The following is a 19345-nucleotide window of genomic DNA, read 5'->3' as shown; positions in this document are numbered from 1 at the left end:
CCATAGATTAATTGGATACCATTAATTTAATAAAAGTTTAACTTTGAAATACTATAATATAATTCAGGTGCTCCTATGTAGGTCCTGGCTACAAGACCAGCATACAATAGAAAAAAGAGGAAGGTCCACCACTATTTTGGTGGGCAAACACAGGGCACACTTTTTTCTGACAGTAATTACATTCAAGAAATTACTTTAGTGGTTAAATATTTTTTTTTACTTCAAGGAAGAAACTTGGTGTAATTTGAACATGTATATCTTCGCAAATTCACTTGGAAATTAAGTCAAAAAGGTATTTCAGACAGTAAATCAATAAATACATTCACATTTCTTTGAAAAAACAGTAATTGTGACAATTAGTCGTCATTATATCTAAACGTAGGAATTCACTTAATTAGCTTTGACCAAACGTTAATAATTCAATTTGTCAAAAGTATGTGTACGACGCGTTTTGGGACTAGCCCTTCATCAGGTACAATTTTCAAGCTTGGATTTTCTGAAAATAAATAAAGTAAATACACATCAGACTTCTATTTCAATTTAAAGTATCAGATATATATTAAGTTTTTTAGAAACAAAGGACTGACCTGTGTCTTTGAAATATCAACTTATGACTCGAAAGAATCCAGTGGGATCTAATGTTTAGTTGGTTTTTCAGATTTGCAGCAGTGTCTCGAGCGGATGCCTGATTAGAAAGTATATTTGTGTCAAAACACTTTATCATGAGTCTGTATGTCAAAGAACCGTGAGTGGGAAACAGTCGCTCTAGAAAAGCGCTGGGTCCCACTCCACGGTTCAGTCATCTATCTATCATTTTGCTCACCGTCTTTACAGTGATGGTTTGTTCACTTGTGATGGTCACTTTCACTCACATCATTGATCGCCACAGCCTTCTTTTGCAACTGGCAGTTTGGAAATAACTCTCCCTGATCAGTAATTGAGATCTACAAATAATTCACAAGAATTGTATCAGTAAGTATTTAGATCATAACTTTTTCCCTTTTGCATTAATTCACTGTGTCATGGCGCCGTACATGGTTTGTTTCGTTTCGCTTACTTGTAGCTCTTAATATATATCTGATACTGTAAATTGAAATAGAAGTCTGATGTGACTTTACTTTATTTATTTTCAGAAAATCCAAACTTGAAAATTGTACCTGATGAAGGGCTAGTCCCGAAACGCGTCGTACACATACTTTTGACAAACTGAATTAACAACGTTTGGTCAAAGCTAATTAAGTGATTTCCTATGTTTAGATATAATGACTAATTGTCACAATTACTGTTTTTTAAAAAAAATGTGAATGTATTCATTGATTTACTGTCTGAAATACCTTTGACTTAATTTACAAGTGAATTTGCGAAGATATACATGTTCAAATTACACCAAGTTTCTTCCTTGAAGTAAAAAAATTATTTAACCACTAAAGTAATTTCTTGAATGTAATTACTGACTGTCAGAAAAAAGTGTGCCCTGTGTTTGCCCACCAAAATAGTGGTGGACCTTCCTCTTTTTTTTTCTACTGCTAGAGAAAGGTGCCATAGAACCGGTAGCTGTAGCGGACAGGAACAAGGTGCTGGTACTCCCCCTACTTTCTCATACCAAAGAAGGACGGAGGAGTGAGACCCATCCTGGACTTGCGAGAATTGAACAAGTTCCTCAGGAAGGACAAGTTCAAGATGGTAACTCTCTCAGATCCTTCAGGCCCTCCAGCTCCTGGACCGGCTGGTATCTCTGGACCTTCAGGATGCTTATTTCCATGTGCCAATCCATCTCAAACGCAGGAAATACCTGAGGTTCGCAATTGGCGACTCTCATTATCAATTTCGAGTACTGCCATTTGGGCTGAACTCCGCCCCGAGGGTCTTCACCAAGCTAATGTCGGTAGTGGCTGCGAGTCTAAGGAGGGAAGGGATCCACATCTACCCCTACCTGGACGATTGGCTGATCAGGGCTGTATCTTCGGAACAAGCTCAGATCCAGCTAGATTATGTCTGCCACTTCCTTCACAAACTGGGCTTCTCCCTCAATTTAAAGAAGTCACAGATGATACCATCACAGAGACTCCAATTCATTGGAGCGGTCCTGGACACTTCCTGGGAAAAGCCTCTCCACCAGAGGTGAGGGCACAAGATATTCTGCAGATGGTCAACAAGTTCCAAAATGCCGAACATCTCCCAGCCTTCGACTTTTTGAGGTTGCTAGGCCTCATGGCATCCTGCATCTTCCTTGTGCCAGAGGCTCGTCTGAGAATGAGATCTCTTCAGTGGGCACTGAGAACTCAGTGGTCGCAATTCTCAGGGAGAATGACAGATCTCCTCCGGATTCCGGACAAGGTAGCCCACGACCTTCTATGGTGGGCCTATTGAAAGGAGACCTGTTTTGGCAACCATGGCCAGAGATAACAGTAGTCACAGACGCCTCACTCGCGGGGTGGGGAGCCCATGCCAACGACTTGACCATCAGCGGTCGTTGGTCTCCATCGGAGTCCCGACTACACATCAACCTATTAGAGCTGAGAGCGATCAGGCTAGCACTGAAAGCTTTCCTGCCATCAGTACAGGGGAGAAATGTCCTGATAATGATGGACAACACGCTGGCCTTGCACTACCTCAACAAAAGAGGAGGAGTAGGGTCACTGCCACTGTGCAGAGAGACAATGCAGCTCTGGTTTTGGGCAATTCAGGAAGGAATCTCTCTATCGGCAGCCCACCTAGCCGGAGAGAAGAACTTGACAGCGGACGCTCTGAGCAGGCAGAGCACAGTCTCCCACAAGTGGGAGCTAGCTCAGGAAGTCCTTCAAGAGATCTTCGCCCTTTGGGGAACCCCTCAGGTGGATCTGTTCCCCACAAGCACCAACTGGAAGTGCGATCTGTTCTGTTCAAGGGAATTTCCCCCCAGCGGAGCTCCAGGGGACGCGTTCGTAGTGGACTGCGACTTGCCACTCCTTTACGCGTTTCCACCAGTCCCTGTTATTCCACAAATGATCAGGAGGTTGAGAAGATTCCAGAAAACCATGATCCTAATTGTCCCGGACTGGGCCAGGAGAATGTGGTACCTGGACCTTCTAGATATGTCCATCTGCCCTCCAATCTGTCTGCCACTCAAAGAGAATCTTCTCTCGCAGAAGGGAGGTCAGGTTCCCCATCCAGGCATCAGAACCCTCAACCTTCACGCTTGGCTTCTGAAAGGGTGAGGTACAAGGATTGGGACCACCCTGATGATGTCATGGAGGTGTTGCTTTCGGCCACAAGGCCAGCAACAAAGTCTTTATACCGCTGCCGTTGGAACACATTTTGCAGCTGGTGTAGAGAAGGGAATATCGACCCCTTTTCATGTGGTACACCAACGGTGTTATCGTTTCTAGTCTACTTGGCAAACTCAGGCCTTCAAGTTGGCACTGTAAAAGGCTATCTCGCAGCGCTTTCAAGCGCACTGCAGAGAAACCATTGTATTTCAAACTACCTCTAGTAATACAATTTCTCAAGGGATGAACTAATGTTTATCCTCCAAGACCATTCCAAGTTCCCTTATGGGACTTAAATTTAGTCTTAAACTTCCTAATGGGTACTCCATTCGAACCACTCCACTCTTGTTCGCTGAGATTTCTCACACTTAAGACTGTCCTATTGGTAGCACTAACATCTGTTAGGAGGGTGAGCGAGCGACAAGCTCTCTTGTAAACCCCCCTCCCCCCCATACAATTTTCCATCAGAACAAAGTTGTCCTACAGGTGAAGCCTAATTTCCTCCCAAAGGTGGTTTCTGAATTTCATATTACTCAGAAAATTACCTTACCTTTATTTTCCCCTCCTCCCCATCCGGGGAAAGAGAAAGAAAGGCTACATAGGCTGGACCCAAGGCGAGCTCTTAGCTTTTACATCAGCAGACTGGATAGGATTAGGCAAGCAGACCAATTGTTTGTAGGATACTCAGGTCACAAGTTGGGACTACCCATAACAAAACAGACCATTTCCAGGTGGATTATTTTGGCCATTCTGGAATGTTACAAACTGGCAGGGAAAGAGCCACCCCAAAATCTTAGGGCCCATTCAACCATGGGTATTGCAGCCTCTTCGGCCCTCCAAAGAGGGGTACCGGTCCAAGACAAATGTGCGGCTGCCACATGGTCGTCCGCACATACGTTCAAAAAATTTTACAACCTGGATTCCTCCACTAGTCAAGAGACCAGATTTGGCAAAGCCGTATTGCATTCGGTTCATTCCTAAAAGGGATACATGACATTATTACTCCCACCTCAAATTACATGCCACTGCTATGGGAGTCTACCAAAGATGAGGAATACATTGGAGGACACAATCCCTTCGAAGAACAAGTTACTTCTTACCTTGTAACGTTCTTTCGATGGGATGTTCCTCCGAAGTATTCCTTATCACCCCTCCCATCCATCCCCGCAGTAATACTTCCCTTGTGGTTGCAGCTCACACTCCTTCAAGGTCAATAACTAATTCAGGCATGACTTATCTTATGCTACAAAATGGAACTGAGCAACGGACGCCGCGCGTGGCTATTTATGGGCATGGTGACGTCAGCGCAGATACGGTGGCTGTCGAGGGACATCGACTCAGCGGACGTGGACGCGCAGCGCCCTCTACAGAGAAAATATTTCCGAGGCCAGCAAGCTGGAGATGAATTATCAAAGATAAGGAATACGTCGGAGGAACATCCCATCGAAAGAACGTTACAAGGTAAGAAGTAACTTGTTCTTTTCTTTTATGAATTATATTTTTTGTTAATCCTGTAATTTTTAGTAATGAATAAGAACATGTGGTGTTAAGTCTTTTCTAAAAGCTCCCCTAAACTGTTGCCAGTTTAATTTTAATATCTTGGGACATTGTGGAAGGAGCACCAATTGCTTGTGTGTTCTGTTACTGTCTATTTTTACTTAACCTGAAAGTGCAATTGGTGCTTACATGCTGTCCAAATAGGAGCATCTGACAACTTAAATTACCACACGCCACATTTTATGATGTGTGAGCGAGAGGTTGCTCTGATGGGAATAGTCAGACTCTCTAAAGTTGGAGCAAGTCAATGTTGTGTCCAATAAGGTAGATTGGTACTATAAACCACCCGTTGCAACACTAGTCGGGCTTTTGCCACTGTTCAGTGCCAGTGTGGCATCACCATTTGTTAGTTTGCAATTTTTGCTCATTGAATTGTGTGGGCCTGCTGGTATTACCAAACATTGCATATATGAATGTCAGTTCTGTTAATGGCTGTGATGTCCAAGCAAGCTTGCAGGATCTATTTGAGGCCATCCATTCATTTTCAATTGACAGACAAATCGGTAGAAAAACATAATGCTCAGACGGTGGACTCCTTTCAACCCATCCCACAGAGTTCTTTCATGCATGTTCACGGTGGAAAGATTAGGTAATAGGGGAGCATAGCCTAGGCAAGTGTTGTTGCAAACATCTCTATCGTTCTATGGCGAGGATCACTTGTTTACTGCGAGTGCAAAAATACTGAATGCAAAAATGCCTCTGGGTTTTTGGGGGTTTTTGCAGCAGTTATATGTGGGGGTGAAGTAAGGGGAAATAATTATGCAAGGAGTGTAGGGGAGGCTGCAGGGTGTCTCTCCTCCCCACCCCCTCACATATAACTGCAAACATCGAGGAAAGAAAATCGGCTTTTTTGCAGTCTGTAATTTTTATTGGCAGTAATCACATAGATCCCATAGTAACACTTGCTACATGGCCATTCCATACTGGGAATCTCTTCTATTACCAGGAACAAAAATGTGAATGTGCAGGCTACTAGCCAGGCATAAAAAGCCACTTGCCCCCCCTCATTAGCCACATACACACACCACACAATGTTTTACTCGGCAAGAGTTAATTATAGCTAGCCAAGGACTAGTGGCAAGTGCAAAATTTGGGGCCTGCTATTAAGTTATGTGATGGGAGGAAGGAGTGTTTAATAAGCAGATACTTTGATGCGTAAACTAGAGATTTGTTTGATCCTAACCCTTGTGCGATAACGGACACCCCCGTTTGTCCTTGTAATGTGACTAGTGAAACTCTACTACAACACCCAATATAGTCCATGTGTTGTTCTTTCCATATTTCTGTGCTGTATCGTATTTATTAATCCACCCCTAATTTCAGTTACCATCTGGCATACTGTTTTAGGTAGTTTCTCTTATATAGTCACAGATTAAATTGCAACTACAAGAACACATCTTCCAAGCAGAGGCACACTACTTGGAGTTCCCCTTCATTACATATGCACAACTTAACTAAACATTTATTGATAAGAAACGAGCTACACATAGTTGGTGCATGAGTTGACATGTTACAGACACATTGTGGCTTGTTTGCAGCATCAGTGCAGAAAATGTTTCTCTACTTGCTGTGGCTCCTACAGTGACCCTACCTCATCCATAGCCTAATCCTACCATTCAAGCTTCACTTAACTTCTGTTTACGTACCCCATACTTTTAAAAATAAAATCCCCTTAGTTGGTTGTCTGACTTTGCATTCAACAGTAGATGTTTCCATTAATTCGATTTCTTTTACAACACACGCATTCTAACATTTTATCAAATGGATTTTGTTAACTTCCCATGATCCTAGCATAAAAGCTGTGACTAGTAGGCTTAATCAACTGGATTCCTTTCTTCCCTTCTGGATGCTCCCGAGTGTTGATGTAAGACTTTCTCTCAAGCCTTCACCTGTTATCACACCACACCTCTGTGGTGTGTGCACCATGCTGATTAAGCTATCCCCTCCCAACCTGCTTTGACAATGTTTGATTGACTTGTCTGAGGCCTCCTGCTCATTGCCAATTTCACTGTCCAATCTCTGGAATCTGAATATTCCCAGAAGGCCCCTTGGAGCTCTCTTCAGAAACTAGTTGAATCCCTGGCAACCACCACGTAATAATTCTATATAGATGCTTTATTATTTGACTTCCCCAGAGTAGTTGAAAGTACCATACAAGCTCTTGTATCGTTTCCTGTTAATATGTGGACATAATCCCACAACCCTGTACCGATCACTACCTATAAAAAGTAATTTAGTGAAGGCTGTGGCCCAACTTGCTTAGTATTCCAGCCATAGGGTCCTAAAATGTATACTTCATGAGGCGTGGTTTTCAAGAAACATGAAGTTTTCACAAAACTGGTTTAAGCAATTAGTGATTTCGGAAAAAGTGTACAGTTAGCATATTTTTCAATAAAGATTGACAACTGTGTTGTGGTCCATCTACCCATACTTTAGAATATATATTTCACTCCACTGTTGAGCTATGTGCTTCTTTAGGGTTTCAAAGAGGACTTGCTTGTAAACTGACCCTCAGTCTGACAGCACAGCTGTTGGTATGAATGTTCATTTTGGGTTTTGTTCAATATACTGGCTAAAGTAATAATTATATTGAAATATTAATTGTGCTAGTTGGATGCAGCTTCTACTTTGTGCTCAATTTGTTTTTCTTCCCCTCCCAGGTCGCTCCTCCCTAAACTATCAGACGCAAGAGGCAAAATCAAAGCTTTCAAAGACCCTTGAGCAGGTTTTGCTGGACAATGTGGCACTTCCCTATTTTATCCAATTCATGGAACTGCGCAGGATGGAACATTTGGTTCGGTTTTGGTTGGAGGCTGAAAGCTTCCGCTCTACCACCTGGTCCCGGATCCGAGCGCATAGCCTGAACACAGTAAAGCAAAGCACCTTAGCAGAGCCAGTGTCTCCTTCCTTACAGAGGCATGATCCTGAAATATCGGGTCAGACATCTCAGTCGGACTATACGCCTGAAGTTTCCAGCACTGCACTGTCCCTTCAGAACCAGGCAAAAGAAATGGACCTGATGAATAGGTTAAATGTTCAGAACCGATCAATCCAGCATCATAACTCTCCTTCCTTCGCCCTTGGAAAACTTCTACCTGCTTTCACTGACTTGGAGGAAGCCTCCAGGATATCTGTATCGAATAAAAATAGTCCCACTTCTGCACTAAAAGACTTGTCGGGAAAACTTATCAAGAGTGAGTATCCTTGCAGGTTTCTCTTATTATAGCACACTTTGGCAGATGAGGAGCAGATTACATCGAACAGCAAGTATACAAAGCATGACATGTTCAGGAAAAGAGCTGTGATATTGCCATATCTGCACATTAATTCTAAAAGACACTTTAAAAAGATGAAGGAGCAGATTGACACATTTTTTTTCTTCTTATTGAAATAGCTTGGGAACTTGCAGTATTAGTAGACTTTTCCATGTGCCTGCACTTTTCTAGTCTTGGTGAATATTAAATGTGTTTGTACTTCACCAACCTAGAAAACATCCACTCAAATACTGAGTACTTGTTCTCACCTAACCAGTCACACGGGCGCCAAGTAGTTGTCATAAGAAGCAATGCAAGCAGCAAGATTGAAGTCCACCACCTTTCCTCTTCCCTCGTTGACCCTCCCATTTCTTTTCTACTCCGTGGCTCCGGCCGTATTCCTGCACCACCCCATTGATTGTGCCCTGGAAATGAGCACTATTGCCATCCTCCATCTAGTGAAATCTGGTAAGGGGTAAGGCCAGTGACCATCCTGCCCAGTGACCTTCAATCAGCCAGTAATAATCCCTTGCCCTCTTTGTCTCTTCGGGCACCTCTACAGACCCTGTCACGCTCTATGGTGCCCCAATCTCCTACGGAGCAACTTGGTTGGCAGATTATAAGGGGGGGCTCTTCGGGAAGAATGCACAGTTGTAACGCCTCTTTAGATTGGGGAAGGCATCCAAGACCGGGGGAAACACCAATCAAGTGGTAAGCCCCATCTCTAGACTCTTAATACATCTCAGGAACTCCCTGAGCTAAACACGCTGTAAAAAATTCAAGTCATGGTATATGTGGAGACTTGAAACATACTGTACCATGTAGGCCCTACACAAATATTTGAAGAAATTGTCTTTTTAAATCGAAGGTTTATCCAATGCTTGACTTTTTCTTGCTACCCTCATCCTAGGCTGACATTAATTTGCAAACATGGGTCCTGCCAAGAGGACAAATTGGGCTCTTGAGACTGAAAGAATATCCAGAACGTTAAATGAGCCAAATACATTGCCCGTCTGATCCCTACACTGTCGAATAGCTCACAACGTGTTGCATCGCTGAACCAAACTGGAACTGTAAGCTTTCACTGCCAGTGTAATATATGCACACATTTTGGAAGCGCTCTTTCCTCTGGTATCACAGCTTGAAGAGGATAGTTCTTGCCTGTGCGGGGTCCAATCTGTCCATCACAGGCACTTTCCAAACTGTTTTTTCTCTTGCTCTGTTAAATAATAAAGGCTTCCGAGTAGGCTTCTTCCCCATTCTGTCTGGCACTACATTTTGTGAATACAAATCCCTGTGGTCTCTGTAAATGGAGATCTGTCCAATCCTGTGAACGTTATTCTGCCTAATGGTGCTGAATACTTTACTGTTCTCCTAATTGGCTCTTTGAAGTTTCATTTCGATTAAGCCAGCCTCTTTTTGCTATGTGCTCACTGAACATATTCTGTTCAGCACATGTGGATTGCCAGGAAGCCTCTATGTGTACGCTACCTCCTCATTTGGAAGATTTAATTTGCAAACATTAAATACTATTGAGCATTACTCTCAACCATTTTCCCTGCAATGGGGACAAAGTAGGTACTGCAGAATGGCAGGAATGATGTAGACGCTGTAAAACATTTTCGAGGGGATTGGGTCCTCCGACGTATTCCATATCTATGACATGTAATCACCACAGCTGTGCTGCTTACATGTCATAGATATGGAATACTTCGTCGGACCATCCCATCGAAAGAACGTTACCAGGTAAGAAAGTAACTTGTTCGTTTACAAGGGGTGTGGGAGAGCATGTTTTCTACTGTCATCCTGTCCGCGGCCTACTTCTTCAAAGCCTCCGGAAGCCTCATGAGAAGTATGCCAGCGAAGAGTCTTGTAGAGCAGGGCCCCCTCAAATACATTAACCTGTCACATTGTTATCAGCAGCACAATTAAATGAGAAGCTATTTGGCAGCCAATGTAGTGGTGAGTCCGGATGGGGCATTGTTTGTGGCAAGGCTTCCAAGTGCGAATGTTGGGTGACGAGGAAGAGGGGGCTATTGGGTAAAAGTGTGCATCCAGTTCTCAAGTACCCAATCTTTGTGTTCTCTCAAGACCAAAATAAACCCCATCTAAAATGTTTATTTGTCCATGCTGCTTTTCCACGCACAACGGTTTTCAGTTTTTTGCTGCTTAGCATATTCACATGATGCATAACAAGCTACCGGTTTCAAATAATGGTTACAAGAAACTCACCTTGTCACAGTTAAGTTCTGTGTTTGTCTAGAATGTACAGTTGCAAAACCAGATATTTATTTTACAGGCTGACACTTTGCAATCAGTCGATGTATTTATCACAGACCCTAAAAATATAAATTATTCCATAAAAGTTGCAAATTCAGTGTGCATTTTACCATAACATTTCAGCAATTGAATTTCATATTTAACCTAAAGAAAAAATGTGAGTTCAAATAAATTGCCTAGATTATCTATCGTTGGTAGATTGCTAAAACACTATTTTATATTGTTGGCCCTCCATTTTATGCCCATAATAAATATTTAGATATTTCATGATGGTAGAAGTGATAACTGGTTGATCTGCTGACTAATACGTTACCTGCAGCTATTTGTACCTCAAGATGAAGTAGATTTCTTTTTTCATCAGTAATTCCTTGCTTTTGAATAGAGTTTGTGTTTAAACAAGAAGTCTCATTCTCAGGTTCTTCTGCACAAAATGGGCACTATGGGTCAGCTGTTTTGGACCAACATGTAGTAAAAAGTGCAAGTGGTAGAAGGCCCATACAACATTTGAGAAACGGGATCCGTGGGAATGGCGCTGTAAGGTAATCTAAATGATCCTCGCAACGCTTACTCTTTTTGAATCAAATAGTGGGACAAAAGGTCATCATGTACGCCCTTCAATAACCACCACCCCCAAGGATCACTCTTGAAAAGCAAGCGTCAACTCCTCTACCAAGGTGTTTTTATTTTTTAAGATGGATTCTCTGATAAATTAAGAATCTCTAAAAGTGAAAAAAGGCTCCTTGCAAACCGGAACGAGGGTAGGTGTCCCTTAGTCATTTCAACCCTAATCAGATCAATCTGCACCGTTCAACAATTGGCTAACAAGGTTGAGGACGAGATTGTGTCCAATCTAAAAACACCCCAAGTTTAATAGGATAAGCTATGTCACAGTATCTCCGCTCCAAAAGCAGGAGAAACCGGTAGGGGTGCTTATTGGCAAATTTGACAGGTCCTTTAGAAACTTTAATTCCTCTCGAACTAGATGCAAATCTATACAGGCTCCCTAAATGTCTGCACCAGAAGTTGCAGTGGCCACTGTATGTGCCTTGTACTTTTTGTATCACTGGTTTAGTAGCATCTCACTTAACTGCTGATGCATACCTTTTCATAATCAAATTTCTCTTAGTGATTTGGGGCTGCCATTCTATAGTGCAGTGAATTCTCACACCAGATAACGGAAATCTCGACCTGCTCCATCTTCCTGCCTTCCAATGTTAGTAAAGCCTGTTTTGTACCGTGGGTGGCAAACCTAACATTTAGTTTTGCTAAAATTTGAGATGAGCCCTTTGCCGTTACATATGTCATTGAATACATTTAACTAGTGTTTTGCTATCGTAGTTTGTGAAATCCAAGTATTTCTTACTTCTCATTTTGTAAAGAAGGGGTATCTACTTCCAAATTCACCAATGAGAAGATAGCACCATTTAAGTATATGGAGGAGGGGGTGGGGAGAGGCATAGTCCTGCCTCGCAAGCTTCTTCAATGGAAAAGGCGGACTTCCCTCACCCATGCCCCACCACAAAGAACCACAGCATACTTTTTCTAGTACAGGATGTTCAACCGGAATCTACTCCAGATTCGTCCAGTGGTTTTCTCGATGAGCTTTGTTAAATGCAGGTTTCTGATCCACGAGACCAGGTAGATTGGCTCAAATAAAACACCCATGAAATCGGAGCTCACTTAGTATGTTGGTACTTGTAGCATTCATTCAGGATTGGGTAAAAAAGATGGAATCCCACTCTTTTGCTTTACACAACCTTGTATATATAGATGTGGTAAGTGTGTGTATATATTTCTGAGGCTTACAGATCTGCTTAGAATCACATGCTTTTCATAGAATGACTTCTAGTGGTAGGTGCTGAATATTGCCTGAAAGTTTGAAATCGACTGGGCATGTTTGTAATACTATCCATAGTCTGACGTGTACTGTACCCATGGACCTTCACGCGTCAAGATCCCGCATATTGTTTTTTTTCTGCCATCATGGTCCGTCGATTCTATGCAGAGTTTGTAGCTTTTTCTGCTACATTTGTCTAGCTGCCTTTACATTTGTGCACACAAATGGAAACGAACGACTCCATTTTAAATTCTGTCCATCCTGTAACAGGACATTTCCCTGCAAGGACAATCATCGATTGTGTAATATATATCTCTCCCCCCCCCCGGTCCTATTTCTAAGTATTTTCTTTGCTCTTTATTGCTATATGTTCACATAGTTAGCATTCGCTATATCTGAGAAGGCAGGTGCTCATAGGTCCAAAGTGCATACTGGCCTCAAATCGCAGCTTCACCTCTTAAGTAGTTTGTGCCACAGCGTAAATTACATTTCACAATGGTGTATCTTCTGAAATTGGTCTGCCAGCTATATATTTATTTTGTGAGTGGTTGGTGGGATTGGGGGTCAGGATTCTAGGTGTGGGTTGTTATGAGGTGGCAGGACTCCAGGTATGGTTCCCAGGTAGTGGTGGGTGTGGATGTAGGACCCTTAACTTTTGCCAGATCAGCTTGTTTGGCTCAACTATCCATGAAATCACTTGGCTGCCTGCCTCATTGCAGATTCCATGCACTCTCCTTGAACTGCTTTCCTTGGTCTGGCCACACTTTAATTCACTATTCTGCCACATACTGTTGACTGAATGGAATTGGAGAGGCCAAATTATGTTTTCTAAATGGCAGTATGAATCCTGATTTTCTTTTCCATCGTTATTTGCGATAGCTGTTCATGCCAGTCTTCTGTTGCCCTTGAGGGATGGGATACTGTTTGCAGACTCCTCCACTGCATCGATGAGATTATAGAAATAACCAGTCAGTTGACCAGATGGGGAACAGAAATTGTTAAAGCCCTACAGGACATTTGTTGCATGCTGTCAAATACACAGGGCATTTTGGAGTATATTTGTTCAGGTGCAGGAGTTGAATTTGCCTAAAAAGGATGTCTGTATTGAGAAAGGCCTTTAGTTTTCTCTCATGCCTGCTCAAGATTTCTGTAACGCACTTTTGATGCAAAAGTGCAGAATAGAGTGAGGTGAAAACATGTGCGGCAAGTCTGAAGTGTTTTTGGCCATAGGATTAACATTTCAATTCATGAGCAATCAGTAAAATGGCTTTATTTGTAATCAAAGAATGGCAGTCCTCGACCTCAGGATGGAGATTATACAATACAATGCAATAATTACATTGTTCCCTGTTTATTATTTTTTCTGTCTGCCTTTCTTTATTTTCAATTTATGTTCTTGAGCAAAACTATTTCTCGAATGCACAGTCCTTCCGGTATATTTGTGTGCAACAGACTCAAAATGTTTTTTGCGCTATTTGAGCACTTGTTCAGTACTGGTTATTCTTTCAATTTATGTAGTATGTACAAAACATTATCACATAAGATAAATGCTGAGACACATACTCTATATATTCTACTGGACTACACATACTGACAAGCCTTGACGTGCCCTAATGGCAAACGTGTTGACTGTTGCACACGGATGTACCAGCAGAACTGGAAGTATACTAGAATTGTAGAAACTCTGGGATATATTGTGGGTTTCAAACATGGAATATACTAGGGTTTTAAAAACTTGAATTGGTCAAAATTGAAATTTACTGGGATTGTTCAAACTGGGTGTGCCTCAAGATTGCTAAATGGGAGTTTACTGGATTTAGATGTGTACCATGGTGCCTTAAATCCTGAAGACGTGCAAGAAAAACTGATATAAGCATTTTAATTTTGTTTGGAATTTTAGGTATATGTAACAGAATAAGTATTTCTGTCAGCAGAGCAGGGTGTGATTCATGAAAAGGGTCATCAATGATGACCAGTGATTTTTAGAGAACAGCTGCCCTCTTCGAAGGGCATGAGAAGGGAAAGGGTAGCTTTGCAGCCACACAGGAGGTGTGGGGCAGCCAGTGTGGTTTTTTTTTTTCAGCAGCAAATCAATTTGTAAATATTCAGTTTGCGACATGAATGCTCTTCGTAACAATTGAAGTATTTGGTTTACTGGTCCCCTTGATGGAAGGGTGTACAGTGTGAAATCCTGTAGTAGGTGTGTAATGGATAAGGGTTTTTAATTTATTGTTGCATTACACATACACATGCCCAAATTAACCATTGCTATTCGCAGTGTTAATAGCAAAGTTTCCTTGGGAAGAAGTGCAAGAGTATGTGTTTCATTGCATTCATTATTGCCACTATGGTTTACTGGCAATATGCTAGGATTGCTAAATGTTAAGTTTATTTTGTCAATTTGGGATTGTGCAAACTGGGAATGTACTGGCAGGGCCCACAAATCTGCACTAGCCATTGGTTAGTGATAATTGATTCTTGGCGAGTAAAAAACTGTGCTGTCTTTATGTATAATTGAGGAGTATGAAGGCATCATGAAGTAGACACGAACAACTGAATACATAACTCAAAAAGAGGGTTGGAAAAAGGCGTAACTTAAGGTGGGATTTCCCTACCTAATAAAACTAATGATAGTCTGGGTCAGGAAGTCCAACTATTTTCGAATGGATTGTGTCCTCCTACGTATTCCTTATCTTATGATATTTATCCTTCCAGCGTTAGCGGCTTCAGAATGATTTTTTGACAGAGGGCACTGTTTACCATCGAGTCGATGTCCATTGAGGGCCACCGTTAGACTGTCAACGTCATAATCAGTATAAATAGAGCATGCAGCATCCACTGGCTTCAGTTCTGTTTTTCCAAGCTAACACTTCGAATAATTATGATGCGCCTCGGATCTTCAACAAATTTAGTCACTGTTTTCGGAAACTAAAATGTCTTCTCCGTCGGCTCCAGCAGCGTCTAAGACAGGGTTCAAGAAGTGCCAAGACTGTGGATTGAAGATGTCGATCACCGATTTCCCAACCCCCCACCGTATATGTCTGTGGTGTCTTGGTACCGGCCACCGCAACTCCGACTGTTTCGCCTGTCGGGCGATACCGAAAATGCTCTGGGGGAGCGTAAAGGTAAATTGGCAGTGGGGAGGTTGCCTTCGAAGTCTCCTTCAGAGAGTTTCAAAAGAAAATCCAATGAGTCAAGAGATTATCCTTGACGGAAAATGTCTAAAAGATCTCGATCGAGAAGTCGCGCCATTCTTCGTTTTCTAAGAAGGCCAAGAAACTGCGTCATAGGTCACCTTCAACCTCTAGTGATTCCGCAGTCGAGGAAATCAAATGTCCAACTAAGTCTGACTCCCCTGCTAAATGGGATGCATTTTGTTAAGAAAGGCTTAAATTCTGCGAGAATGTGGCCAACCTCTTCGAAGGATAAGCAGAAAGCCCATGCCCTGCCGATCTGCATAAAGACAGCAAAGGCAAGTCGAAGACTAAATCATTAAATCTCGATTCGACAAAAAAATGGTTGAGGGCTTTGACAAGCCAGGAATCCAGTCCATCGCGGCTTCCTTCAGGAAAAAAATTAAGTTGGTAACTCAGTCTGCCTCGCCACGCCTCGAAGCCGTCGACTCCGACTAAATAGACTCCAACTTCGAAGTCGACGATTTCTTTGAAGTTGTCGAAGCCAATAGAATCTCAGGAAAAGGTTTTCAAACCCTTGCCAAAGAAAAGCCTTTAACTTCAATCTATGAAGACAATGAGCCTTCGGACGGTAATACACACCGTTATGTTTATAAGCTTTTAATCTCCTCCCTCCATCTTTTCTCGCCTTTTCTACTGTTCTTCTCTCTTTTTTGGTCTCCCCGCTTCCCATCTTGCTCCCCTTAAATCCCTGTACCACTCTGCCATCAGTGCCCTCTGTCTTCTCTCTCCCCATGATTCCATCTCCAACTCACTTTCTTACCAAGGCTGGCTTCCTTTCCACTCCCAACTTAAATTTCACTTCCTTTGTTTTGTCTATAAATCTCTTCATGACCTTGCCCCTCCTTACCTCTTTTCTTCTCTCATTCTACAACCCCTCTTGCTTCCTTCGTTCTGCTGATCTCTTCTTACTTTCTGTCCCCCACCTCCTTGTGCCTCTTCTCGTTTCCGCTCCTTTCTGCTCCTTGCCCCCTACATTGTAACTCCCTACCTGCTCCATCCCCACCTATCCCTCCTTCCTCTCCTCCTTGAAATCACTCCTTCCTACCCCTCCCTGACACCTTTCCCCTTTCTCTCTTTCTAGTACCCTCTTCCTTGTTCTCTTATCTTTCCCCACCTCTCCTAAGATCTCCTTTCTTCCTACTACTCACTTTATTCCATACTCGCTCTCCCTATTCTCCTTCCTCTCCCCCCTCCTTTCCTCTTCCTTCTCATGTGCAAAGTGTTCTACATGCTGTTTTTCTGGTTTGATTCATGTATACTATTATTGCTTCTACTGTTACATGTTTGATGTTTTCTTGTTAAACTGTAAAGTGCTTTGGATTAAAGCGCTACATAACCAATAAAATACAAAAACAATATGGCAGCCCAAATGTGCCAGAGGAGTTGATTTTGGAAGAGTCTAGGTTAAAAGAAAGACTTGTATGATAACCTACAATCAGACAGTGTTATTGATACCTCTCCAGAACTGGAATTTGGTAAACCACATCCTACTGACCATGCTGACTCTTCATATACGCAACTAATGAGCAAGGTGGTACAATATTTTGGTTGGAGCAGGTCTACACCTTCTTTCGAGCAGTATGACCCGACAGATATTTTGGATCGGGGTTCCCAAAGAGATCCAATTTTGCCTTTTCACATTGCCCTGCAAAAAGGTCTCAACAAATTGGGAATCGCCAAAGACTGCAGCTGCAGTAATTAAACATTTTTCAAAGAAAATATAAGCCATCCAGAAGTGACCCAAAGTACTTAACAAAGCACCCAACACCAGAAAGTTTGGTCGTTCAATCTGCTACATCTACCAAGCAATCAGCATGGCCCTCTATCCCTCCTGATAGGGATAATAGAGTGGATGCTTGGGCGAGAAAACTATTTACTGCTGAAGTATGGCTTAAAATCAAGTAACATAACCTGTGCCATGTCAAATTTTACGTTTACCCTGTTGGACTGCCTAGCTCTGGTGGCTAACCTCATCCCAGAAGGAGAAGAAAGACTGCTTCCTGGCTGTCATCAAGGAAGGTAAGGAGGCAATTTGTGCATGCCTCCAGTTAGGTCTGGCTACTGCAGATAGCATCAGCAGATCCATGGCAGCTAGCACCGTGTTACGCAGATTTGCATGGTTGATGTCCGGATTTTCACCAAATGTGCAGTCTAGACTCTTCAATATGCCCTTTGATGGCTCGAGGCTGTTTGGCAGCAAGGCTGATGATAGTTTGGAAAAGCTGTAGACCTCAAAAGCGGCGGCTAAAACTTAGTGCCGTCATTAGACAGCCTCAACACTCCTACCCCGCTTCATCATCTTGGAGGGGTAAGTCCTTTCGATTCTACTTCTTCAGTTAGAAGAGGAAGGTGACAAGCCAGTCAGAGAAGATTCCCTCATGGTGGACGAGGGAGACGTGCAAGTCAGCCCAAGCAGCAGCAGTTTTACCCTCAGCCGCCGCCTCAAAACCACTCTGAGGCCTTAACTCACAAGATCCTGGTGGGAGGCAGACTTTCTCAGCATCTGAAAGAATGGCGGGCCATTACTTCAAATGCTTGGGCACTGGAAACTGTAGCCCAAGGACTTCCTTTTAATAAAAATAAATAAAACCTCAAGATCATCCACCGGGGAGCAACTCTTTCAAAATTCTGGATCCGCTCCTTGTGCAAAAAATGTTGACCCTGCTTGAGAAAGGTGCTATAGAACCGGTACCTGTGGCGGAGAGGAACCGGGGTTAGTACTCCACATATTTTCTAATTCCCAAAAAGGACGGAGGATTGAGGCCCATTTTGGACTTTAGATAAATGAACAAGTTCCTCAGGAAGGACAAGTTCAAGATTGTCATATTTTGTCAGATCCTTCAGGACCTCCTGCTCCAGGATTGGATGGTATTGTTGGACCTTCAGGATGCTTACTTTCATATGCCAATCCATCACAAGCACGGGAAGTACCTGAGGTTCGCTTTTGGCGGTTCTCATCAGTTTCGAGTTCTGCCATTCGGGCTGACCTCCCCCCGGGGTTTTCACCACGTTAATGGCAGTGGTGGCAGCAAGTCTCAGGAGAGGGTGACTGGAGGGGGGGTTCATGTCTACCCCTACCTGGACGATTGGCTGATCAGGGCATGTTCACCTGAACAGGCTCAAGAACATCTCAGTATCACCTGCCATTTCCTCCACAGACTGGGCTTCTCCCTCAATTACAAGAAGTCCCACATGATAATATCTCAGACTCCAGTTTATTGGAGCAGTCCTGGATGCATCCTTGTGAAAAGCCTCGCCACCCGAGGAGAGGGCTCAAGACATTTTGCAGATGGTCACCAAGTTTGAGTGCCCAGTGTCTTCCGGCCCTTTTTGAGTTTGCTCGGCCTCATGGCATCCTGCATTTTTCTGGTGCCAGAGGTTCTCCTGAGAATGGAGAGCCCTTCAATGGGCTCTCAGAACACAGTGGTCCCAATTCTCAGGCAGGATGTGGATGCCAGACCTCCTTCAGATTCCGAGCAATGTCTCTCAGGTCTCTGTGTACTCCTACGTCCCGTCCTCTTTCCTCCATACTTATGGGACATCTCTCCGTCCTGTGGGACGGGACCGGAGCACTTTGTAAAAAGCATCCACATTTTTTTCAAAAATGTGTCCCTCTTTCCTGCGCAGGGCCCGGCATGCGGCCATAACCCCGCCCACCTTGGCTCCGCCCCGTGCATCGCCCATCAGTCCTTTTCTCCGCACGATCGGGGCCGGACGCACTTGCATCTTCGGAAGACTTTCTTCCCTTTTTCCCTCTCTGGCTCTCGCTAGCGTTCGTTTACTAATCTGTCTTTTAAACTAGATTTTCCAGACTGTTGGTGTCACCATCGCTTCGCGAGGGCGGATCCCCATCCTCTTTGTTTAGAGTGTTTGGGTCCGGAACGCCGTTGGGACTCCTGTTTTTACTGTGACTCCCTTTCGATCCGGGCACTTCAACGTCGGTTGGAGCAGTGGGAGGAGGTGTTCGGACGG

At 43.2% G+C, this 19345-nt stretch overlaps 1 protein-coding gene across 3 annotated transcripts in view; it reads left to right on the top strand.

The window, feature by feature from the left end:
- AKAP10 (A-kinase anchoring protein 10) overlaps positions 1 to 19345 on the top strand; it is a 538635-nt gene that overhangs the window by 216257 nt on the left and 303033 nt on the right. For all 3 annotated transcript variants that reach the window (XM_069615189.1, XM_069615188.1, XM_069615190.1), the window contains one exon: positions 7466 to 7999. In XM_069615189.1, coding sequence (XP_069471290.1) covers positions 7466 to 7999 — 534 coding nt within the window. The remainder of the gene's footprint in view (positions 1 to 7465; positions 8000 to 19345) is intronic.

This window comes from Ambystoma mexicanum, chromosome 9 (assembly GCF_040938575.1).
Source record: "Ambystoma mexicanum isolate Mex_15411 chromosome 9, UKY_AmexF1_1, whole genome shotgun sequence".
Taxonomy (NCBI): Eukaryota; Metazoa; Chordata; class Amphibia; order Caudata; family Ambystomatidae; genus Ambystoma; species Ambystoma mexicanum.
This window is presented reverse-complemented; position numbering and strand designations above follow the sequence as displayed.